This window comes from Cyprinodon variegatus, unplaced genomic scaffold (assembly GCF_000732505.1).
Source record: "Cyprinodon variegatus isolate N-32 unplaced genomic scaffold, C_variegatus-1.0 Scaffold73, whole genome shotgun sequence".
Lineage (NCBI taxonomy): Eukaryota > Metazoa > Chordata > Actinopteri > Cyprinodontiformes > Cyprinodontidae > Cyprinodon > Cyprinodon variegatus.
In genome coordinates this window covers 122,061-147,390 of record NW_015150526.1, presented here as the reverse complement: position 1 = coordinate 147,390, position 25,330 = coordinate 122,061, and the positions used below count along the sequence as shown (strand labels likewise).

At 35.8% G+C, this 25,330-nt stretch overlaps 2 protein-coding genes across 8 annotated transcripts in view; one reads left to right on the top strand and one right to left on the bottom strand.

Annotated features, from left to right (window-relative positions):
• Window positions 1–445: 445 nt before the first annotated feature.
• Window positions 446–4,122, bottom strand: agxt (alanine-glyoxylate aminotransferase). The gene is made up of 11 exons (XM_015372503.1): window positions 3,809–4,122; window positions 3,110–3,302; window positions 2,905–2,969; window positions 2,710–2,810; window positions 2,546–2,616; window positions 2,380–2,464; window positions 2,178–2,276; window positions 1,910–1,979; window positions 1,510–1,605; window positions 1,162–1,290; window positions 446–789 (listed from the first exon to the last, which is right to left on the bottom strand). Exons 1-11 carry the CDS (start codon window positions 4,079–4,081, stop codon window positions 682–684), a joined length of 1,290 nt encoding a protein of 429 aa, XP_015227989.1. The 5' UTR covers window positions 4,082–4,122; the 3' UTR covers window positions 446–681.
• Window positions 4,123–9,660: 5,538 nt separating this feature from the next.
• Window positions 9,661–25,330, top strand: part of kif1a (kinesin family member 1A) — a 30,689-nt gene continuing 15,019 nt past the window's right edge. For 4 of the 7 annotated variants that reach the window (XM_015372533.1, XM_015372535.1, XM_015372536.1 and 1 more), the window contains exons 1-23: window positions 9,661–9,929; window positions 10,835–11,007; window positions 15,528–15,601; window positions 15,777–15,956; window positions 16,073–16,141; window positions 17,006–17,184; window positions 17,294–17,405; window positions 18,261–18,338; window positions 18,461–18,526; window positions 18,620–18,637; window positions 18,733–18,811; window positions 18,901–18,979; window positions 19,162–19,304; window positions 20,756–20,955; window positions 21,059–21,138; window positions 22,236–22,311; window positions 23,472–23,551; window positions 23,634–23,740; window positions 23,838–23,921; window positions 24,123–24,303; window positions 24,415–24,487; window positions 24,594–24,684; window positions 24,770–24,918. In XM_015372533.1, coding sequence (XP_015228019.1) covers window positions 10,902–11,007; window positions 15,528–15,601; window positions 15,777–15,956; window positions 16,073–16,141; window positions 17,006–17,184; window positions 17,294–17,405; window positions 18,261–18,338; window positions 18,461–18,526; window positions 18,620–18,637; window positions 18,733–18,811; window positions 18,901–18,979; window positions 19,162–19,304; window positions 20,756–20,955; window positions 21,059–21,138; window positions 22,236–22,311; window positions 23,472–23,551; window positions 23,634–23,740; window positions 23,838–23,921; window positions 24,123–24,303; window positions 24,415–24,487; window positions 24,594–24,684; window positions 24,770–24,918 — 2,304 coding nt within the window. In that variant the 5' untranslated portion in view covers window positions 9,661–9,929; window positions 10,835–10,901. Of the gene's footprint in view, window positions 9,930–10,834; window positions 11,008–15,527; window positions 15,602–15,776; window positions 15,957–16,072; window positions 16,142–17,005; window positions 17,185–17,293; window positions 17,406–18,260; window positions 18,339–18,460; window positions 18,527–18,619; window positions 18,638–18,732; window positions 18,812–18,900; window positions 18,980–19,161; window positions 19,305–19,475; window positions 19,515–20,755; window positions 20,956–21,058; window positions 21,139–22,235; window positions 22,312–23,471; window positions 23,552–23,633; window positions 23,741–23,837; window positions 23,922–24,122; window positions 24,304–24,414; window positions 24,488–24,593; window positions 24,685–24,769; window positions 24,919–25,330 lie in introns of all 7 variants that reach the window. The other 3 variants (XM_015372539.1, XM_015372538.1, XM_015372537.1) reach the window with 2 other exon arrangements.

Here is a 25,330-nt window from a genome sequence, read left to right as displayed (position 1 = left end):
TGTGTGTGTGTGTGTGTGTGTGCAGGTAAAGTCCAAACAGTTATTAGTACTGTAACCTTGCAGCACGAAGTTTCTTGGTTTAGATATTAGCTTAGGATCTTCCTGCTCATGTGAGTTCCTGTGGGATACTCTACCATCCAACTCTCCAAAAAACATGACTTTTAGATGACTCTGGTGACAATTTGGTATTGGTAAATATAAATGACCATAAAGTATGTACATAATAATGCATGATTGTTTGGTTTATCTGACTCTGTGTTGCCCTGTGTCTGACTGCAGACCTACCTGAGCATACCCTGTTTCTAACTAACTGCTGGACCTGGCACCAGACCCCCACCCACCTCCTTTCCCATGTGTAAACAAATGTGGAACATGGGTTGTTTTACCTGTTTGATACATAATATTTAAAGAAATGATCGAGGCATTATACATGTTCAGTTTAATGACAAAGAAACATGTTTAGTAATTCAAAAAAATAACTTTTTCGACATCTTCAGTGCACTTAGCATGGCAGATTCTGTTTAGTTTTTATTTTTAATGAAAAGAAAGAATATAAAAGAAGAGGCTCCAAAAAGCATTACAGTAAATAGTGCTAAGGGATTCTTGGATGCATCCAATCTTCCATCTGGTCTGTGCATCCTATAGAAGCATAGAGAGTCAGTAATTTGAGAGTATGATTTCTCAAGCCTTGCTCTTTTTGCAGTTCTTCAGAGCATCTGCCAGGGCATGCAGTGCCTTGTCAGCATTGGTCTTCTCACAGTTGTATCCCATCAAGCCGATTCTCATAACCTAATTGCAAATGAGAGTGCATTAATGCCTGCAGTGATGCAGTAACAGCATTAGAAAAATCAAACACTAATCTTTTACATAGCTGTTAATAAAAGTATTGAGATAATATCTGCTTTCTCCTGAAAAATACACATGTAAGCATGTTCCTTAGTTTGGACCTAGATATTATAGAGTTGATTGTTACATTGGTGAACTTTAAATTAAAGCATAAATAATCTGTCAAAATGATAGGCGTTTTTTTTTTTTTTGTCATATGTTTGTATTAGTAAAAAATGCTTCAACAACCCATGAGCCTAAAAGTCACATCTAAATGATCTACCATACTGACACTAATGAAATGGTAGGTGTTGATGGTTCCGAGATTAAACTAACCATGCCAATGGATGGACCCAGTCCTCCCGTCATCTCCATGCTGTGATTCTTCATAATGTAGGTGAGCATTTCTCTCCAGTCATAGCCTTCAGGAATTGATATGGTGGTGACAGAAGGAAGCCTTAAATCCTGCATGAAAACACATTATACCAATAAATATACATATATATATATATATATATATATATATATTTTTTTTTTATATATATACTTCTGACAAAACTGAATTTGTCTTTAATTTCATTTTCTTCTTTTAATTACATGTTCTACATTTACTTATCAAGAAAAACAAAAAGCAAAGCAAAATACAAAAAAAGCTTGTTATATTTTGCTATTTAATTGTCTTACTTTGTCAGGAATGAAAAGCTTGAGGCCCAGATCTTCCAGTCCTTTGTAGAGGTAGGCTGCTACCTCCTTGTGTTTCCTCCAAGACTCCTCCAACCCCTAGAGGGAGACAAAGGTTGGTGTTTTTGTTTTAGAGTCAAATTTGATCAAAACCGGAAATGGGAGAGCTCATAGACTAAAATCAAAAGTAGCTTAAACTTCCATTATGGACAAGGGTCTGTTCACATTTTGCTCCTGCTGCTACATTTGACTTTATATTTTAAGTGGAAAATGTAATAAACATTTTGAACAATATTGGAAACTGATTTGAACAAATTACATTTTAATTCTGAATTGTTTAAAAAAAAATAATTACATAGAGTTGGTGTGGCATGGTGGAAAAAGTGTTGAAATGTAAATTTACCCTTTCAGCAAGAATCGACAGACTCTCTCTCAGCGCAAAGAATCCAGAAACGGGACCTGTGTGGTGATATCTAAAAACCAGAGTATGCCGTTACTTTTTGACCTCCTACTTCTATATTTAACTGATATAAATAAAGCATTGAAAACATTTCATAATAATGTGTGATGTATTTCTTATTACCGTACATTTTCAAAACCTTTTGCAATCACATTTAGTTTTTTTCTCCACAAACTATAAAAAAGGAATCCAAAGTAAGCAGTGTACTCACAATCTAACTGATTGGCCATCACATCCCCAGTAATTGGACAAATGTGTCATGTCAAAGAGGTATGATACTGGCTTTGTCTTCCTGTTAAACATCTTGTTGCTGTTTTAGGGAAAAAAAAATAAAACTAACTTTAATAATTTCCTTTTTTGTTTGTTGTTCTTTTGTTAGGCATACAGAGATGCACTAAAGAGCTACGTCTTACCATGCTCTGTCATTAAAAGAGATGGGTGCTGTCCCAGGAGGTGAATTCAGAGCCTTCTGAGAACCGCAGTAAAGGATGTCAATTTCTTTAAACACAATCAGACATATATAATCAGATGCATGCCAAACCCTAAGCAGATGTATTTAGATTTTATTTGTGCCCCTACTTTGTTGGTCCATAAAAATTGGAGCTGCTCCAAGTGATGCAACAGTATCGACAAGGAAGAGGCAGTTGTGTCTGCAGAAGAAAGGATATAGGACTGTTATAAATATGACCAGATGTAAAAATAAATAAATTAATTAATTGTGGATTAGTCTGATAGAAACCTACTTTCTGCAAATGTCTCCAATGCCGTCCACTGGATGGCAGAGACCAGCCGAAGACTCTCCATGTGCAAGGAAAAACAAGACCGGCTTGTGCTTTTCCATGGCCTAAGACATAAAAAAAGATTTAAATTACCCAACTTAGACTTAAATTATTGAAGTGGGCTGTTCAGAAGTTTAGTATTAGCTAATGGGCTCAAACCTGTTCAATTTCTTCATTGGTATAATATCCCCCAGGTGGTTTTACCATCCTGTGAACATTGGCACCTAGATAGAGCAAAAAAAAAAAAAAAGTTGAACTAAATGATCAAACCAATAAAATATTGATCTTTACATCATATTTTGGGAATTGAGTTTCAGTTTCATTGTTAAGTTTGGGAATAAAGCCATGCGTAAAAAAACCATACCCATTCTCTCTGCAATGTCAGCCACGCGCTCTCCCCATATCCCGTTGATGGTGATGAGGACGCTCTCCCCTGGTTCCACGACGTTGAACACGGCGCATTCCATAGCTGCGTGTCCCGAGCCGCTCATTGCTATGGTCATGTTGTTGTTTGTCTGAAAGGCGTACTGGATGCCCTTTTTGATGTCGTTCATGATCTGTGACACGAATTTTAAACGTGAAAAAGGCTTTTACTTTAACTTTTGCGTTGTATTCTTGAAATAGACGTCTTTATTCATTGCAAGACAGAAGATCCTCCCTTCATACAGCTATTAACATCGGCAACAACTGGTGAATAAGAACCAGATGGGTTGCTGCAACATTTAATCTCCCTTTGTATTGATAAAATATTTTTGAATTGTATTGAATTTGAATTCATTTCTCTGTTGTAGTGGGTGTGCGCTCTGCAGACTGCGCGTAATTACGCACAAGGTTGTTAAAAGTATATAAATATCAAACGTTTTCCAGTTAAACATAAAGAAAACAACACATTTAGTTGATATAATATAATTCAAACTTGGATGCAAAATATATTTGCAAATAGTAAAAATGTTTATCCAAGACCTCTAAAAAATATAAAATGGAGCTACATCTTCAGAGTTTGGAAGTCACAATAAAACGCATTCCAAGTTGAACGATTACAACTAACATCCAGAGCAGTTACCTCATACATTTCTGGGTGCAGGTGACCAATAATTGGCCTGGATTGTGCAGCTAAGACACGAGGAGGGACGTTTGAGGGGCCCGGACCAAACAGGTAACGCAGAGGCACTTCCAGCGGTCGGAGCATGCATTCTGGCGGTGGAATAGTGACGGAGGACATGGAGCGCTCCAGACGCTGCAGCGCCGGGGCGTTCCTGGCAGCCAGTGGACCATCCAGAGCCGCTGCCGCCTGCTGAGCGAGCGACGCGCTCCGGCCGATCAAAGCCCGCTGCATAACGGCCTGTGTCCTGTTCCAGGTAAGTCTCCACGGGGTGAACTCACCTATGGCAGATGGAGAGACTGAGCTTGGAAGTGACTTTGGGTGAACATTTAAAAGAAACAGGTCCTTGACCTGGTGGGCAAGGCCATGCTTGCGTCATTATACGCAACAAAATGTACTTTTGCAAACAGTTGTAAAAAGAACAGGATGCTCCATCAACATTTCTTACATGTTGAAAGGTTTTTGGTTGGTCGGAAGCATAGCCTTATTTGTTTGTTTTATCTGCATCAAACATAAGAAAATCCCTTTAATTTTTTACAGACTTTGCTACTTTACAAACAATCGACATAGATGATCAACAGAGAGTGGTTGAACAGTTGACATGGAAAAACATGGTTTATAAATATTTTTACTTTAATTATCTAAAGCGCATTGCAGTCAGCACCATCAGTCATTATTACAGCTTGGAGACTCTAGATTCAGGTTTACACTTTGACTTTATCTTACATGTGCTTTGATCTAAATCTTTCCACACTGCTACATGGTGTCCATTTAAAACAGAATCTTTATCCCTGTTTGGAGAGTTTCATTCCCAACCCCCAGGTTTGCCCTACATTTTGCTCACCTATATGAACTCTGACCTTCTTTCCTACCTCCTCTGCAAAAACAAATTTCCACATTATGACGCTGCCATCACTGTGTTTCACAGGGAGGGATTGTGGATCGGGGGTAATATGCAGAGAACGTTTTTTTGGCCATACATTGTATTTTGTATGAATACATCAATTTGCAGTAGATATCTGCAGCACCTCCAGAGTTACCATATGCCTCTTAATCTTGCCTGTCAAGGTGGATGGCAGGGTCTTGGTAGGTTTGCTTCATTTAAAGCTGTTTCCACTTTCAAATGATGATTTGAAAATGCTCAAACATATTCAAACCTTTGGGTGGGGATTTATGATCTCATTGAGCTTTAAATTTCCTCATATCTTTAACCCTAATTGCTCTGGTTATTCCTTCATTATCTGATTCTCACTCAACAACTGTGTTTATTATAATAAATAAACTCCATTAATAAGGTAAGTTACGTTTGTCTTTTATTTTGGAGTACATAATATAAATCTACCATTTATCTCTAAATAGTTGTAAAAAGCCGTAAGCTTTTATGTATTGATTTTTGTTAATATTTCATGTCAAAATTCCTTGTTATAATTAATATAACAATGTGTAAGTCTTTATGTAAGGGATATCTGTCCATGACCCACATGTATGCAGCTACAGGACCAGTTTTGGTGATGTACTTCTGGTTTAGATCTGCAGCTCTTGAAACTTACATTCTGAATCTGGCAGCCTAGAACTGGCTGGCGTTGGTTTGTTTGAGGTGATTTGTTGACTTTGTCCCTTCTGTCACAGCAGCCTTTGGGATATTTAGAGGAGCCTCCTCTCGGAGAGCCAATCTGCTGTCTTATAGGAGGAAGAGGGGAAGGCAAATCCACACACCCACCAACCCCAAATAAAGACATAAACACACAACCAAAGGCCCTCTTTTTATGTTTTGTACAAGACTTGAAAATGATGTAACGATTTCTGCATCTTAAAAATGTATATGGAGATTCTTTCCTGATTCTGATCTTAAAGGAGAACATTTGTTAAACAAAATTTTTTAATTTAAGCTCTTTTTTTAAACAAATTGAACTTCACAAAAAACATGACATAGTTGGTTTTATAATTCAAACTGTTGCAACATCAGCTCCAAACTTCACACCATGCAGGTGAAACATTTCTGTCAAGTTAACTGGTGTCTGCAAGTGCAGATGTCTGGGTGACTGGGTAAATAATTACACACAGAGTAAATAAATAAATTAGGTTTTCTGCTCTCCTTGGAAACTGGACTACAGAGGCAGCTCTACTTATATATTTAAGAACTCTAAGAGAAAGACTCTTATTAAAATATATCAATCTGTTTTTTCTAGAGGATGATCTCAATTAAAATGTCCCAGAAAACATTATTCTGGTTTAAACAAGCCCTGTACTTTTAAAGTTAGTAATTGTTATGATTATAAACGTAAAACTATTCCAGTTTGTTTTTGTGGTTTTGTTCATCTTTTTTCTTAGCATGTGACAGCTATAATTAATGGCCCAACCCAATAATTACAACATAGTTTGGGAACCGTGATTGGTTTGGATTATAGTCTAATGGAAGAGTATTCACTCCCTAAAAGTGTTTTTTCTGTTATTTTCTTGTCACACTTAAAAAAAAACTGATTTAAAGTTACCTTTGTCTAATGCAAATTTGGCTTTCATATTATTACTTAATCATTAAGGAAAAATTAATCTTAAACAAGTAATGATCCACTTACTTAAAATATAGATTAACCTTACATTTAGGAAAACTGACTTCAGTTTACTGAGCCACAAGCAAGAAAAACATCTAAAATACTGCAAGTCTCATAAATTTCAACTAAGTGCACCCTTTGTGAAGCAACAAAACAAGAAAACCTCAGCAAAAAGTGTCCCAGTGGAGAGAAGTTAAGCCCTACAACCAGCAAAACACATGCAAAGGTAATATACTGCTATCACAGCCTATAAACAGAAGAAAACAGACGTGGCAAAGTATACATAGGGCCTGGGTCCTCTGTTGCATACTTTGCAACATTCTGGTGTTGCTCCCAGGACCTATGTGTTATAATAGTAAACGATCTATGAATTCATAAAGGGTAGTGGCAGCCTGTGTGGAGTGAGAGGACGGGCTTGTGAAAAGTGGGGGAGATATGTGACAGTGTCACAATTGATGATGTGTCATGGCTTTTTGATAAGGGAGTTATCCCTGCGGCTGACTGGTCAGTGTGCGTGACTTTGAGCTGGAAATTTGCCCTGCCTGGGCCCTCTGTTACCTTATCACAAGCAGAAAACTGTATTTACCCAAAGTAAACTTAATTTTTATAGCACTTTTCACAGACAATTAACTTCACAATAATAAAAAAAACATAATATGAACAACGAAGTAGAATAATACAAAAAGTGACACCACTGGGTCAGTTAGGACCTGAATGCTTCTTTAAACAAATAGATATTTTGTAATTTTTTACAGATGTCTACTGACTCCAGAGAGTGTAGCTTTGGAATAAGTTAGCTTGAAAATCACAAAAAGTTTTAAAGCAGGTTAATGGATCCATTAACAGTTTTTTTTAGACTTAGACTTAGACAAACTTTATTGTAATTTTGTACAAACAGAGTGTATACAAAACAAAATTTCGTTTTGCACAGCTCTGAAGACATTTACATTTCTTAAGGTTCACCAGTGATCAAATGTAAACATGGTGATTAAATGTAAACATAGAAATGAGATAAGATTTACAGTTTTTCCAACTTTAATCTTTGTTTTATTCAGCATTCAGCAGTCTAATGGCAGTGGGGAAGAAGCTGTTTTGGAATCTGCTGGGCCTGCATCGGATGCTTTGAAGCTTCTTCCCAGAGGGCAGCAGGGAGAACAATCTATGGTAGGGGGGGTTGGGGGACATTGATGATGTTACAGGCACGAGACACGCAATGCTGGGATGAAATGTCTTTTATGGAGGGAAGAGGAGCCCCGACGATCTTCTCTGCAGCTCTCACTACTCTCCTCACCTCTCCTCACCAATTAGTTTGCAGATGTAGGCAGAAACCTGTTCATCTTCAAAAGTGAGCAGTTAGATTCTACATTGAACATGACACAAAACAGGTAGCCAGTGCAGAGATTTTAACTTAAGTGTGTATGTGTGTATGTATTCGAGTCAAAAGCCTTGCAGTTGAGTTTTGGACTGACCACAGACTAATTAATTCATTCTAATTAAGAATAGAGAACAGCAAGGACAAAAAACAAACAAAAGCAAACTAGTTCAACAAAACAAATATGCACAGGACCTCTAGGGGGAGTCACCTACTAAGTCAGACAGGACTGCAGCATATGGTGCTGCAGAATATGCTGCTGTTATATAAAACTCTAAAAGTTTACAGCCAAGCCTTTAAATGTACATTATTTTTAATACCCACATCTTTCTGACTTAGACTTAGACAGATTTTATTTGTCATTTTGTTTACACCAGTGTAAAACAAAAAGAAATTTCGTTTGGAACAGCTCTCTGGATAATTTCCTCTTTTTAAAAGTGCAGCCTTGAAAAATAGTAAAAAATAAATAAATAAATAAATAAATAAAAAATAATATATATATATATATATATATATATATATATATATATATATATATACATATGTAATATAAACATATGACTGTAAATTTACAGTTTCTGTAGTCTTTAACTTGTTTATAGCATCCAGCATTATTACACGAGCTTTTATTTTTTTGTGACAGCAAATTGTTTTTATTTAGCAGCCTCTTTCTGTTGTATATCTTTGTCTTACAGAGTGTGTAACAGAGTTTTTATCTATCATATGGTGGCATTTGTTTGCCAGTGTAGTTTCAGGACAAAAGAAGAAAACAAAAAAAAAAGTTTGTTTTTTGTCCCCTCAAAAATATTGATGATCCCCAGGAATTTTTGGAAAACTTTTCAATTTACACTAATGTTACATGTAATACAGCATATCAGGAACAGAGCATCTTCCTGACTGACAAAGAATGAAACAGGGCAATAATGCAGTGGGTTCATTTCTGAATGACAAAGAAATGCAAAACAGATGTTTATTGGGAGATCTAGTCAAGGTCTGTACTGTAATCAAATTGATGTACTGCTAAATTAACTTAAAGACTCACTCAAGGCCAGACTTAAACTTTGAACATCGCTGGTATTTAGAAGATTGTCATGTATTATTAATTCTAAAGGTCATAGACACTCCAGTTTAAATAACAATTGTAAACAATTAATAAAATAAATGTGTTACATTTAATTTGTAAAAATGTCTTCCATCTAATATGATATAAGGTTTTATACGTTTAGAAATTAGCATTTTTCGTATTGCACTTTTTGAGAGAGTAAAGTTTAGAGATTAACATTTAAGATTGAAGTTCTCCAAGCTGTTCACAAAATTGTTAATTGGCAAAACAGTTTACAAAACATGACCAGTTAATTTAGTATTTTACTTGAGGGTGATACACAAGAAATGAAAGGGAAGTATTTATTTGCTAGGGTGTGTGGGGTTTTCCTGTTTTTCTGTTGTGAGTGAGCTTCCTGTCACAGAGAGGATCTTTGATTCATATTCTAAATTCTTGTTGCTTTTTTATAAATTAAACATTAAAACGCATCGGTTCTCAGCTTGTTTCTTCATGTGGGTAAAAAAATACTACAAACTAACATTATTTGTGTTATTTCTAACGTTTTGAAGGTTATATAAGTGTTCAGTTAAATACATTTATAGAAAGATTGTTCTTTTGTTTCTGTGCCCTGGTGCTCTCATTCTGCTGGAATCGCATCTTTAGAGAATTAGTTGCCTTTTAAATATAAGGGATGAATAAAAGCAGTAGTAGAAACAGATTGAGCAGCGTTGCATTGGTCCTCTCTCCTCCTTTCTCTGCTCTCTGATGATGCTGATCTCATCAACCCCTCCCAGCATCCCTGGCACAGCTGCGCCGTCGCCATTTTCCGCTATCTCGGAGCGACTGACGCGCACTCCATCCTCTGTGTGACGCACCGCTGTGTCCAGCCCACCCAGCGCCGCTGCTGCTGCTGAGACTGAGACAGACCCCCATCGCCCGTTTCCCCGGCGGATTCTCCATGTATGGATCCATGTATGGGGAGTGATGCTGTAGGTTACCCAAAACTGAAAGAAGATACGGAGCAGCAAGGATATCCAAGAAGGAGCCACTGGAGGATCAGGACGCTTTTTTGAATGGATTCATCGTGTGTGTTTTTCTTAAGTGGCAGTTGCTGAGGTAATCCACGACTATTATATATATATATATTTTTAATATTTTATTAGAGCTATGTTATGAGCAATGTTGCTCATTTCGCTTTTGTTTTTAAGAGATGCTGCGTCAGGATGGATGGCGCGTCAGACTCCATGTTAAATAACCAGCACCGATTTGAATATAAACTCATTTTTATTAAGAGTAAACAAAAATAAACATGTGATTGTCATCTATAATGATGTGAGCTCCTTTCTGACGCAGCGTTGGGTAAATTGGTGTCTGATCTGTGCCCATGTTTACGCGGCCTGTGTCTGAGGTGCGGCAGTCTCAGCAAGATGGAGGAGATGATATTTACATGGAAGATTTTCGCAGTGTTCTGTCAACCAGCGCTTTCAAAATATTCGCTTTTTATCATAGCTTCCAATTTCATATTTAGATGTGTTCCTTTTTTGTTTCTGATCGACTTAAGGGGCTTATAACATGATAATTATGCAATGTATGTTGTTAATTAGAATAAAAGAGTCAACTTAAAGATGAAAAGGGTGATAAAGGTAAACATGGATAAGGATGCCTTTGGAGATGTCATGTGAAACGTTATTGCAATGGTGCCATTTTATAACAAAGCCCTGAGGCTTGGTGGGGATGTTGCCCAAATAAGCAGCCATTTTCTTGTACTATAGCAGAGATGTTGTTGATCTCCCTGCCAAATGATGGCCCAGCCTTTCAGACAGGATGTTTTAGAAGCTGCGCAGTAATTACACAGTGGAGATTATCTTCACTGCCTTATAGTGGAGAATCAAGTGTCAGTTAGCAATTTTCCTCTCACATATCAAGTTTAAACCCAATCAGTTTTTTTTTTTTTTTTTTTTGGAACAATTTGCAGCAATATTTTCTAATAATGCTGCTTGTGTAATTTTGGACCTTTGCAGGTGTCCGGTGTGTGTCTGTAACCAATCAGATCTACAGCTCTTCCACTAACACAAGCCCACCTGAGAGATGGCGGGGGCTTCAGTCAAGGTGGCGGTGAGGGTTCGACCCTTTAACTCCAGAGAGATTGGAAAGGAGAGCAAATGCATCATACAGATGTCAGGAAACACAACAAGTAAGTAAAACATCACAGGGAAAAAAATGTTCCACTAAAAATGGTCTCTGTGTTTTTGTGTGTTTTAGCTCCATGTTTGACCATTTATTTAGTGTTTTTAATCATGCTGCATTTGGTCTAAAATTATAGTCATTGGTAATAATTTTTTGGAGTAAAACACAATGACTTTTATTGACAACAATTCCATTTTGATCATTGCGATAATTATAGTAGAAATAAAGCTCATTACTCTGTGTATTTTGACCATGAATATGTTCTATAGCCTGAATATACAAAAAAAATTGATATTTATAGAATGATTATCACATCATTTATTTGTTCTGATGGAAGTGGATCAATGGTTTCTAATCAGGTGAATGTACAAATAAATGGCAGTCACAGAGTCTTTAAATCTCAACCCAAACCAAATGACTGGATATAAATTTTTTCCCTAGTTAGTTTAGTTAGTTTAATTTGTTAATTTTGTACAAATTACATTTTTACTATCAAGATTTATTCTTGGTTTTTGCTATTGTTCCTGAGAATTTTCTTTATGCTGTTTTGCACTTGTTTTTTTAGTCTGACCTGCTGAAATTAGAGCATCTTTCCCTGAAAGGTTTAGTCAAGCTGATCAGACATAAATTAAACAATGACAGGACACTCTGGATATTTTTGTGTAGGCATATTAGGCTTTTTGAAAGCTTAATAGTTTTGTTATCATTTGGTCAAACATTTTGCAGTCATTAGCAACAAGCTGGCATGCCAAGAATTGTTATATGCATGTAAGAAATAACAATTCAATTGTAAATAGGATTAGATTTTACAATTACCTTAAAACCTCTGAAGTTAAGGAAAGGAAACAGAACAGCGACTCCGTTTAGGTTTTTATACACCTATTTTTCATGTTGTTTCAGTTTTACTTTTTTTTTTTTTTATTAAGCTAGCCTCAGTCCTGCCATGTTTACAAATACATTGAGATTGAAAAGTGTGATTCCCTTATAACTTTTTCAGTTTCAGTTTTTTTGTCAAGTTTTTTCATATAATAAAACCAATGTTAATATCAGGCAAATATCACCTGTGAAAATCCAAAATATTCTTTTTCAAATGATCTTGGATTGATTATTTTCAGAAATGTACGTTGAAGGAAACACCTCAGCCAAACGTGTCTGACAACATGAAGTGGCTGAAAGCTCTCACAAACTATATGCTCATTATTACTCTAATCTGAAATCTTTCTCTGACATTGACATATTTTGATGGTCTGAAACATTTAAGTATAACCAGAAATAAAAGAAAACTATATCAGACACTTAAGCCCAGCACTTTAAATACTCATACAATGCCTGATTTCCCCTTTGGGAGTATTTTGTAATTAATATGATGCAGAAATTGCAAGAATATAAAAAAATATGACTGATTTTACTGATAACTTTGGTGCATATAATCCCAGATATTACTTCTGCTCTGTTGCTGGCTTGATGATATTCCTTTGACCTACATCACGTCCATCATTTCGCTGTAGTTTTTTTTGTTGTGTAGGCAACTCTTTGTTGCAGCTACATAACACTGGGCAGTGAGGGTTGCAGCATCTTTGCTGCAGAAACTAACAAAAGCTTCAGTCATTTCTGAGCCCTGACACTGTGTGAGTAGGATGCAGTGGCAGCCACATTTCTCTGCTCTCATCATGCGTGCTACCGGTACCGACAAAAAAAATGGAGTTGTTGCTCTTGTCCAGAGCAACTAGCAGAATCAGCTGATCTAAATATATACGTGAAAGAGGGGTGGTTCTAACCGTAATTTGCCCCATTAAAGAGAGAAGATTCTGATTCAAAATAGAGGTAATTCCTGAGTTTGCCCTTCTTTAATACAGGTGCTTCCAGCCATGTCATCAGCATTGTATTGCTTTCAGCTGAGTGCACAGTTTTTGGGGGTAGTGCTCATGCTATGTTTAGCTTCCCAGAGAATGGAGTGTGTTACAGTGGATTTTATTTAGCTGAAAAAGAGAATCTCAGTTTAAGATTGTACCTCTTTCTATTTTTTAAAATTAAAAAAAATATGTTGCTGCTGTTGACATCTTGTTATTCGATTAATGAATAGGAAATCAACTCCACTTTATCTTTTACAAGCTTCGGGAAAAAAATCATAGAAATTTTAGCATTTTTAAGTGATAGAAATAGACTAAAATCAAAGCTAGTGAGAATTTAAAATTTCCTCATAGGGCAGTGGCAGTATTTTATTTATTTATTGTGTTTTAAAGATTACAGAGAGAATAAAACACATTTAAATGATCATACAATAGCTTTTTTGGGGTTTTTGGGGGGGGTCTTTTGACCTCTCAAACTAAAGTTGCATCAAAACAGCTTTTTTTGGGCAGTTTCACCATCAAACATGAAAAATAATAATGTTTAATTCGGATTAATTTTCATTCAGATTAAAAAAATATCTTATAGATTTATAAAACTAGGGCTTTGGTTTTAATGAAGCCCAGATTCCCTTAATACTCACCTTAAGCTCAGTTTTATTGTTGGTCTCATTCTCTCATCTTCCTTTGATTCCTCACTGGGTTGAGTTCAGATGACTAAACTGGCCAATCACACACAAAGGTCGTTAAATTAAGTGTTGCTACTTATGGCAGAACAGGCAAACTCTAGCATGAGAAAAAAAATAGCATCTAACATAAAATCTTCCAGTAAATGGAAGTATGAAGTCTTTGAAACATCCTGACAGATTGCTACTCTTGGACTTAATGAGTCCAAGAGTAGCCAACCCCTTATTCACTACATTCACAATGGGAATCAAAATCTGCAAAAAGGACTTTGAACTGCTTTGAACAATGAATTGTTGATTGAATTTAAAGTTCTCTCAAAGCTCTAGTAACAGTTGTTGCCTGTAAACCCTCTTTTACTACACATTTTCCTTCCACCTAACCTTGCAATATTCTAGGCTAACATTCTGTAGTTTAATCTTTTTTTAGAGGATAGTAATGACTGTAGAGTTACTGTATCATCAGCAGTTTTCTCCATGATTGTGTAGATAGAAATATTACAATTCATTTAAAAAATTGTTTATAATTTATATGTTTTTAGTTAATTTGCTGAGATATATTGCTGCTTATTTTTTATTGTGATTTATCAAGGTGTGTGTGTAATGGTGCAACACGAGGGTTGTATTCACTGAGACATTTGGATTTTTATTTACTAATAAGATAACTGATAGAACGCCAATTTTACATTAGATTTCCTAATAAAATAGCAGAGCTGGCTTGTCAGGTCATTTGTTTTTTTTTAAATTAGTTTAACTATAAAATAATGATAATATAAAGTAAAAAATAAAGGGCTTTTGACTGCAGTCTGATTTGATCTTTAAACAAGAATTAAATAATGGGTGGAAACTGGATATTTCCTTTGTCGGCTGGTTCTGGGGCTTTCCTGACAGCTGATTAATGTTTTTTTAACTCCTTGGGGCAAAAGCAAAGCTTCTATAGAAGCAATTTAGAATATCTAATGTTGAGAGAGGTAACTTGAGTGCTCGCTTCTTTCACTCACGAAACATTATTTTTACCATAACACACCATTAAACGACATTCTGTAGAATTGAATTACTGTATACCAAACCCTAAAGAATTTTTGAAATGCTATCTTAGCATTCAATTTGTCTTAGTATAGAGCGACTGAAACATGGGTTATAATGCAAAAGGTGTCAAATTCTCTGTTTTAATAAAGTATATAGATGAACTGAAAATGCAAAATAAATGTAGAATCAAGGGCTTTTAAGGTTGGCTATTTAAAGTGATAATAATTTCACCATGAATAGTGAGGTTTTACTAAAAGCCTTTATTGGTTTTGCAGGCATGAGGATGTGTTGGGCTTCTAAATGTAATGGTTTGTTTCATTGTGTGTATTTTACCACACAAAGAAAAAAAAACAGTTGGCTTTTTATCCCCTATTGCTTCTGAGGTGGAAACAAGTAATGCGAGGGGGGAAATATGATCTCATATGGAAGCAAATGGTTTTTTTTTATGTAATGGGGTTAAAGACAGGGATGAGGGGAGCATTCAAACTTCCTCTCTCAACTTTAAATAGCTCCTATAATAGCTTATTACAGAATATAATTGGATAATTTGTTTTACTGGACTGGACTGGGCTAACTTCCATCTCCTTAGATTTATATGTTGTTGTTTTTTTCTGGGGAATTTGGGATTTTTTTCTTTCTAAGCTCACAAATCCTAAGCTTAATTTAAACCGGAATTGACAGTCAGTGTTTTAGGGCTACATATATGATATAGAGAGAAAAATTATAATTCTTAGAAATTAGAATTCAAAGTAATAACATAATTTAATGTGAGCAAGGAATCTGTAGAGAACTATATCAGAGGAGGGAAGACAATGCCTACAAAAAAAGAACAGATTTCTGAATACAGAAGTAGGTTTACTGATATACTGATTTACGTTCTTTATCTCACTGTTTATGTAAAGTTTACTGTTTGATAAATGAAATGAAGTGAAACTTATTTGGACCCCTTACTGCTTTTTTTTTTTTAGCTATCCTGAACCCAAAACAACCAAAAGAAAACAAGAGCTTCAACTTTGACTTTTCATACTGGTCACACACTACGGTGAGTTATTAAACATCTTCCTCCACAAAAACATAACATTTACGGTTGTAAAATGAAAACATCATCAGTAAAAAAACAAAGTACAAAAGTAGGCATATTTGAACTTTTTCACCTGTACTATCTCCATCTTCATTAAGGCGTGCATTCTTGACTTTCCCTGTCTCTTTGTTTGCAGCCTGAGGACATCAACTATGCGTCTCAGATGCAGGTGTATAAGGACATTGGAGAGGAGATGCTGCTCCACGCCTTCGAGGGTTACAATGTCTGCATATTTGCATATGGACAGACAGGAGCTGGAAAAAGCTACACCATGATGGGGAGACAGGAAAAAGACCAGCAGGGCATTATACCTCTGGTAAATCAGAGCACATCAATGGTTCATCATGCAACACTAGTTTTAATGTGATGGAGTACAATAGTAACACTGCAGTTCTGACATTTGCAAACTTCATTTGCTTCCTTGTCTTCTAGCTGTGTGAGGATCTTTTCACAAAGATCAATGACTGCAACAATGACAACAGCATGTCTTACTCTGTGGAGGTGAGCGATACTAATGCCCTATAATCTTCACAAATCATATGTTTGTGTTTTATTTTTTATTTCTTAATCACCAGACTATGAAGTTCTACAAGTTTTGAAACCTTTACACTGTTGATTTAATGAAGTAAATTAGTAGATGTGAAACTCAACTATTGATTCAGAGCCCTGGGCTGTCTTTAATGCTGTTTTCTTGTAAACTGAAGGGAGAAATGTGAAGTATATCACAGAGCCCCTCAGTTTACTATGTTTTTTTTTTTTTTTTTACTATCGCTTCCCCTGTGATTCTCTCCAGTTTATTGCTAGAAATTAACCTGACACCAAACATATGTCACTAATGCATTCTGAGCTTAGACTGGCACTTTAAAAACTATTAAATTATCTATTTTACTCTTAAATACTAAAACATTTTCTGACACATATTTGAAAACAAACAAAAAATAAAACAACAAAAAATTGTGATTGAGTCCATTAACCAGCCAGGTCACTTCTAAAGCTTGATGTAGTATAAGGTAATCACTTTTAATCTTAAGTTTCTCTACCAAATTTAAACTTAAAAACTCCCATGCGTTTCCCATTAAGGTGTTACTTAGAAGCTGTTATATTAGTTTGCATTTACTTATGTATTTACAATTTACGTGTACAACTTGCCTTTTCTTCCAGATGTAAAGGAAATGGGAAAAAATAGGCAAACTTTACACTAAAGACTAGGTAGCAATAATGCACTGTTATGTTTTAGAAATCATTTTTGTCCAAACAATATTAAATATGGGTTTATGTGTTTATTATATGGTAATAATTTACAATTACATTTTTTTTTTAGGTTGACAACATCAATAGTGTTTTGATCTTCTGTTCTCTTCTTAGGTTAGCTACATGGAGATCTACTGTGAGCGTGTGCGTGATCTCCTGAACCCTAAAAACAAAGGAAACCTTCGTGTACGAGAACACCCCCTGCTGGGACCTTATGTCGAAGATCTGTCCAAATTGGCTGTAACTTCATATAATGACATTCAGGACCTGATGGATTCTGGAAACAAGGCTAGGTAACAACTGTAGACCAAGTTGTTGTCTTAAAAATTCAGCGATAAACAACTGATGGAAGCTGAAGGTTAATAGAAATATATTTAAGTGATTTTCTGTTTTTTTTTTCAGGACTGTGGCTGCCACCAACATGAATGAGACCAGCAGTCGCTCTCATGCAGTCTTCAACATCATCTTCACACAAAAGAAACATGACATGGAGACAGACAACACTTCAGAAAAGGTTTTACTCAGGGCCATCTTCTGTAACTCAACTAACCTTTCATAAGTATAAACATTAGCCACAAACTGTGCAAATTGAATTATAACAAAACTAATCAATAAATTTGAAGGGTTGAATGTCCTGAAATGGTCCTTAAAACCTTATTTCCAACATGTTTTGTAGGCCTAGATGATTTCCAGGTTATTCTTTTATTATTACACCTTGATATTTACAGACCCAATAAAAAATGTAAATCTTTATAAAAAGTAAATCTATTTCAGTAATGTCATTCATATATATATATATATAAAATTATAATTATAAAGTTTTAATATAATAGAACATTATAATTACCATTTCAATATTATTATGGATACATATAAAAAAATACAGAAAAGAGGCTTAAAGGAAAGCACGTCTAATATCTGCTTTAAGATTGCTATTTTCATCTTCAAATTAACTTTCACTGGAATATTCTATAGCATATTCTGATTTATTATATATAAATGTTTATCAATTATCTGCCTTCTCCAGCTTTAAAACAATTATTTTTGTCCTGGACAGCATTATTTTAATCTTTCATTTGAATAGAGGATATGCTATAACAGTACAATCACACCTGAAGTTGCACATTTTTTAAATTACCATATTATGGCGAAAACCAAAAATATCCCCCCAAAGAAAACAGCAAAATCTACAGAAAATAATGGGAATTTTCTATATGTCAGGTACCTCACAATTGGTTGTCTTTAATTAATCACTTTAGAACAAGTGTGTAGCCAAGGGGTACACCGCAAGCATTGTTAAAGCACAATGAACAGTTCTTTTCCAACAAACTTTTAATTGTTTATTGATTTCATGTGAACAATTTGTTAGGTCAGCAAGATAAGCCTGGTGGACTTGGCTGGCAGTGAGAGGGCTGATTCAACTGGAGCTAAAGGGACACGACTGAAGGTGGAGGAATTCTATTGTTTTTTTGTTGTTGTTTTTTTTGTTTGAGCAGGAGTTTGTTTTGAAGAAACTGCAGAAATAATCTCATATGTAAAATGTTAACTAAAATGTTTGTGTTTCTGCAGGAAGGAGCAAACATAAACAAATCTCTGACCACTCTGGGGAAAGTCATTTCTGCCTTAGCTGAACTGGTGAGATCCTTGTATGATAATAGCATTTTATTAGTGGTGGATGTTTTTAATTGTTCAAATAAAAATTGCTCATATTTCTCTTTCAATACATAGGACTCCGCACCAAACAAGGTTTGTGGTTTCCCATGTTTCACAATTGAATAATATATAGAAATTTGATTTAATAAAACCCAACTAATATTTTTTCTTATTTGTTTTGCAAATAGAACAAGAAAAAGAAGAAAGTGGAGAGTTTCATTCCCTACAGAGACTCAGTTCTGACCTGGCTTCTTAGGGAGAACTTAGGTTTGCAAAATTATTTATTTAAATTTTTTTTGCAATAAAATATGGGGGTGTGTGTCTAATAAAAAAAAATACTGATATATTAATTTCAGGGGGTAACTCTCGCACAGCCATGGTGGCGGCTCTCAGTCCTGCAGATATTAACTACGATGAAACACTAAGTACCCTTCGGTGAGGAGAACATGATAGAATCTCTTTTTGGAGATTGCTTAATAATGGTAGAAAAATAAAAATGATGTTTTTCTTTTAATCTGTCCAATACATTGGTTAAGTTTTGTTACTTTAAATGTGGTTTACCTTTAAGACCTAACTTGAACAAAGCTCAGTAGCGCTCATGACCTCTATTCTGTCAGGTATGCTGATCGTGCCAAACAGATCCGCTGTAACGCTGTGATTAACGAGGATCCCAACAACCGCCTGGTTCGTGAGCTGAAGGAGGAGGTTGCTCGTCTTAAAGACCTGTTGTATTCACAGGGCCTGGGAGACATCATCGAGAGTGAGTCTCACAAATAGAAACGTGAAAAACTGATAATAAAAAAAGCCCATACTTTGAGCTGGGAGCCTCTGTGCAGGGCTTTTGTTTCTCTCTATTCACTGAGGGCAGAGGATTACGTTGGAACGTGGGTTTTTTTTGACACACAGTCTCTTTTCTCCTCTGTTCTGTCAGCTAATCGAGGCACCCTTCCTGCCATCACCGGTTTGAAATGTGTGTTTAACTTTAGCAAGCCTGCGCTTTGCAACTAAAAGAAAAAAAAAAAAAAAGAGTTTCCTATTCTATCGCACCAGAGACAAAACTTACAATCCCAAGAAAGTATTTTCTTAAATCAGACATAGCCTAAACATATGTTTATTTAGAGCATCTGTTAATTTATGTCTTGTTGTTGTAATGTTTGTTTCTCAGAAAATTTTGCAAAATGGCTTCCATTTCCCCCCATGATTATGGAGATGTTCATCTTTTCTTTTCAAATGGGAGAACTCATAGCGCTATGCAACATGTCCCCTGATCGGCTATTTATGCACCTTAGTATTAAGGCATGCAGAGATTTTGGAGCTCTTGGTTAACTATTTCTGTTACTTTGAATAAAGACACAAAGAAAGAAAAAATGTCCACCAGCTTCTCAGAGATTCCTGTAAATCAGGCTCATTGTTATTTTAAAAAATAATGTTAATGATTGTAACCTGACAAAGCATTAAACCATCACAGGCTGTAGCCATGCTTCTGAGTTGTTATATCTTTTAACATAGTCAGTCATTTTTTTTGGTGCTTACCTCTAACAGTCTAAATTCCAACAAAACCAGCAAGTCACTTTAATGTTTCCTTAAATGTGAAATAATTAACGACTGGTGATTTTTCAGTGTGTCCTTGTAACTGTTCACTGTAACAGATACTAATCAAGAGTGCTATGACTTAGAATTGGCTTTGAGGCTTTTCTCGCTGTAGACTTCATGGAAAGAGGATGTCTCAGGTTGTTGAATCTGCATCTTGGTTATCTGTGTGGAGATCTCAGAAATGGAACTGAGGAGCTCAGAGGTCAGCACACAGGAGTCATGCTTTAAAAGGCCCCGACAAACAGTTTGATCTAATTGAGTTTTGGTTGGCTCACCATATGTGCAGTGGAAACGTAAGACTGAATGATTTTTATGTCTGTCAACCCTTGTCGGCTTGTTGATTGTCTAGACTCAGTTCTCTCACGTTCAATTTCATATTTTTTTCTTTTTTTTTCTTTATGTTAATCTTTTCTTGCTGCCCTGAATGGCTTTTATAAACGAGCCAGCTTTGCTTCTTGGATCAATTATTTGAGCTCTTCTCTTTTTTTTGTAATCCTTCCTATTGGCCCCTTATTCTGTTCCTCTCATTCCCCAACCATCTGGCGTTTGCACCTACCTTCTGTCCCGTTTCTGTTCGTTTTTCTGCACTCCTCCATGCACCGCCTCTCTCTCTGACAGACCTGTGCAGTTACAAGAACTTTGTGAACAATCACCAGGCTGTCAATCAAAGGGATGATCTCTCCACAGTGACCAATGCCATGACGGGAATGAGTCCCTCCCCATCTCTTTCCGCCCTGTCCAGCCGGGCCGCGTCCATCGCCAACCTTCATGACCGTATTTTCAGCCCGGCCAGTGAGGAAGCGATTGAAAGGCTCAAGGTACAAAGATAGAAAATAATAAGAAAAGGAGGTTGGAATTACTAATTGGTATAATAAGAATTGATTTTAAATACTTTAAAAAAACATTTCTTTTTTTTTTTAGGAAACAGAGAAAATCATTGCAGAGCTTAATGAGACATGGGAAGAGAAGCTGCGACGTACCGAGGCTATCCGCATGGAGAGGTTTGTTCTAAATATTAAACATGTCTATAATCATCTTTTTTTGGTGCTTTTCCCTTCATCTGTTAGTCACAGATGATCCCTCTCTGAGTTTTTCTTCTCAAATTATGTGAAACTGATCTTCCAACACCTACCATCACATCACAAGAGCATGCTCTACTGTACATAACTTATGTTCTAACTAGTGTTTCACCGATACCAGTATCAGACAGAGTCCCGATACTGCACTAAGGTGGTTTTATCGATATCGGCAAGTACCAACAAATAGGGCACCAATACTATTTTGAGAGCCAAAAGTTTATTCAACTATTGTCACCCTTTCCAGGTAGGCAATAAAAAGTTCTACTGGATTAACTTTGTATTAGTGTTTTTCCTGCTTCACAAAGGTAGGTAGCAGCTTAACAAAGCCATGATGGCAATTATTTTACATCCAAGTAGTATGCAGTTCTTCATATATACAAACACATATCAAGTTCAAACAGATGGTATCGGCCAAAAATTGGCATCGGCGCAACACTAGTTCTAACTGCAGTGGTTTGACATACATGAAATACATGAATACATGAAAACTGAGCTGCTGGACTGTTACATTATGAATTTAAATAACTTAGTGAATCATTTTAAACAGTTCCAGCATTAAATGTCAGTATTGATGGTATAAACCATAAAACTACCTCATTACAGACTATAGAAATGCTACAGTTATAATTAATTTAGCTCAATTCTTTGATTACTGATCAGGTAACTGAATGAAGACCATTTCCTATAAATTTAATTTCAACATATTCATAAAGAGCAGAATAAATGCACTTCATATTGCAAAATTTGTCCTTTCTGTTACATCATTGTTATTCTCGATAATACACCTATACATTGGAAAATGATGATGTTATAAAATCCTATATTTTATTTATTTGTTGCATTTTCTTAATACATATATTTCTCATTAGTGGCAGCTTCACAGAGTTGAAGTTAAATGTTGATATTTCTACAATATAAAGTGTTTGCTTAACATTTACCAAACCCTGTCTTTTTAATCCATGGAAACATTGCATGTTTCAAAAGATAATTAAATGGTTAAATTTTTTTTCACCCTGTAGAGAGGCTCTACTTGCTGAGATGGGTGTGGCTATGAGAGAAGATGGAGGTACTGTTGGCGTCTTTTCTCCCAAGAAGGTAAGAGCATTTTTAATAAAGTGTGAATATAACATGATATATATTTCTCCCTCCTAACATTTTGTCAACTGTGGTAAAAAAGGTGTTTCTTTAGCTTTTCCTAAAAAATTTATAAAAATATAAGCATTTTTTGTTTCCTGAAGCAGTGGGAACAATACATTGTTCTTTTATAAAAACACCATATGATATATTAAAGTGTTACATTTATTCTGTCCCTTAAATATTTCAGTAAAATTTATATTAATGTTTTTTTTTTTCATGAAGTTGGAATGAGCAATGACTTTATTTTGGAATTTAAAACAGTTCAAGTCACATTGCACTACAAATCCCAAAACGACAAAAGTTGTTGTATCTCATGTTATTGGAGTTTCTTCAATGAATTGTTGTAGATGCTGATGGTTATAGGCAACAAGGATCTCCTGTAGTGCTCTGTCTTACTGCTTTTCTGGAGAATCTTTTGGCTAAAGACAATCGATTGTATGACCGCCTTATGAAGAAGATGCTTAGGATTTATGGAAGATTGATAGTTAATCTGCAGAGGTTCTAGAGTAGTTAAATTAAATAACCTTCTTTCCCCTCGTTGTTAAATAATAAGGTCAAGTTTCATAAAGTTTAAGCTCCTACGCCAATTCTTTGAAAAGGAAAATTATGCAGTTAGAATTAAAATAAGGCAAAGCTTTAGAAAAAACTGTTACAGAATATAGCTAAATACTGCGTGAACTATTAAAACAAATGCAGCATCTTTTTATTTGTAAACGATAGGTTTTGAAGAGGAACACTAAATTCGTCATATGCAGTTATAAGTATAGTAAAAGTCATGCTTTCTGAATTTTTCAATTAAAAAATCCTTTTTGGATATTAACTTAATACGCCTTTTTTAGTAAAGTAATTAAAGTGAAAGAACAAGAGGTAATTTCATTAATCTGTTTAAAAATTTTACAATTGGCTTAATGGGGTTGAATTTGGTGAAGGATTTGTTTCTCATCTAAAGGCCCTGAGTAACTCTCAGGGCCTTTAGCCCTGGATTCGTAAAGAAAAGCAGAGTTCTTATATGATAATATTGCAGCCTTTGAGAGAAATTTTCTTTTTCACTGATAACTAAAAACGGAACGCTATTGGTTTCTTTCCTAGTAAGGCTTTACTGTGACTCTCTATTTCAGACCCCTCATCTGGTGAATCTCAATGAAGACCCTCTGATGTCTGAGTGTCTGCTGTACTACATCAAAGACGGCATTACCAAGTAAAACTTTATGCATTCCTAATTCTTACGCTGGATTCATTCTGCAACTGTTTTCAAAATTTGGACCACTACTTTCCATTAGGGTTGGTCGTGAAAACGCTAAAACTCGACAAGACATCGTTCTTAGCGGCCACTTCATCGAAGATGAGCACTGCACCTTCAGCAGCACCACAAGCCCACAGGGTGAAGGTAAAATCTGATTGTGTCTGCATGGAAATGCTAAATAAAACATAAATATTTCAAGGAATATTTTAAAATTATTGATATAATTTTTCTTCTGGAGCAGGATGTGTCATCCTTGAGCCATGTGAGGGGGCAGAGACATACGTCAATGGGAAGAGAGTTACCTCGCCTACGGTTTTGCGTTCTGGTGAGAATCTTTTATTGTTGTTATTAAAGTTGCTATTGAAACGATTCTCATAAAAAAACTACTGATCTTTAAAAGTAGGTTATGTTAAGTTAACCCTGTTATCTTACATAAAGCTAATTTACTGGTTGTGTTTCGAATGATGATATCTAGCAACTTCTTTGAAGATGGTTTTAAAATTTTATCTCTGTCTAATTCTTTAAGGTAACCGCATCATCATGGGTAAGAGCCACGTGTTTCGCTTCAACGATCCAGAGCAGGCTCGTCTGGAGCGTGAGAGGACGCCGTGTGCAGAGACACCAGTGGAGCCTGTGGACTGGGCCTTCGCTCAGAGGGAGCTGCTTGAGAAACAGGGCATCGACATGAAGCAGGAGATGGAGCAGAGGTGAATCTGAATGAGCATCTATTGCTATAACATTATGCTATATTATCTTGTCAATACAAATCATTAGAAGATCTTATTTCACATGTTTTTGTCTGAATTTAAATCCTTAAGGCTTCAAGAGCTTGAGGACCAATACCGCAAAGAAAGAGAAGAAGCCAGTAACCTGCTTGAGCAGCAGAGGCTGGTGGGTAAAAGCTAAGCAAAAACATGTGATTCTTCCTGTTTTCGATACTGGCTTTAAGGGGACATACTACGGTTAATGGTTAAACAAATTTCATGGCTCATTTCAGGACTATGAGAGTAAACTGGAGGCCCTTCAGAGACAAGTAGACTCGCGGTACCTGGAATCACCTGAGGAAGAGGAGGAGCCCGAGGAGGAAGGTAATGCTGTTTATGAACACAGATTTAAAACAAAATCACTTCAGTATCAGACTTTTAACCTACTTTTGCCTGCATTTGTCTACAGTCCCATGGACGCAGCGGGAGACTGAGCTGGCGCTCTGGGCCTTCAGAAAGTGGAGGTTCTACCAGTTCACCTCCCTGAGAGATCTGCTCTGGGGCAATGCCATCTTCCTCAAAGAGGCAAATGCTATTAGTGTGGAACTAAAGAAAAAGGTCAGCTTGTTATTATTGGTTACGTTTTTTTTTTTTCTCTTCTTAGAGCTCTACTTTAAACCTAAATTTGTCTTTACGTGATTTCTCAATAGCATTATAACTACTGGTAACTCTAATTTTGACAATATAGGGTAGACAGACTGACTTATACAGTATACACAGTGCATCAGTCTGAAAGGAGCTGAAAGATGGGATTACAATTGAAAAAGTACAGATGTGATGCCAAATATCAAATTTAAAAACAAAAGCAAGTTGTTGACAATTCAAAGATATACCCAGTTATGCTTTTTCCTTATTGGTTCAGTCTGTTTTAGACTGGAGAGTAGGCAGACTAGATAGATAGATAGATAGATAGATAGATAGATAGATAGATAGATAGATAGATAGATAGATAGATAGATAGATAGATAGA

Coding starts and splice junctions, on each gene's coding strand:
- agxt (XM_015372503.1), bottom strand. CDS start 4,081: ATGCAGCGGGCTTTGATCGGCCGGAGCGCGTCGCTCGCTCAGCAGGCG. Junction 2,465..2,545: donor AATTTTTATGGACCAACAAA/GTAGGGGCACAA, acceptor TTGTGTTTAAAG/AAATTGACATCCTTTACTGC. Junction 1,980..2,177: donor GATGGCCAATCAGTTAGATT/GTGAGTACACTG, acceptor TCTGGTTTTTAG/ATATCACCACACAGGTCCCG.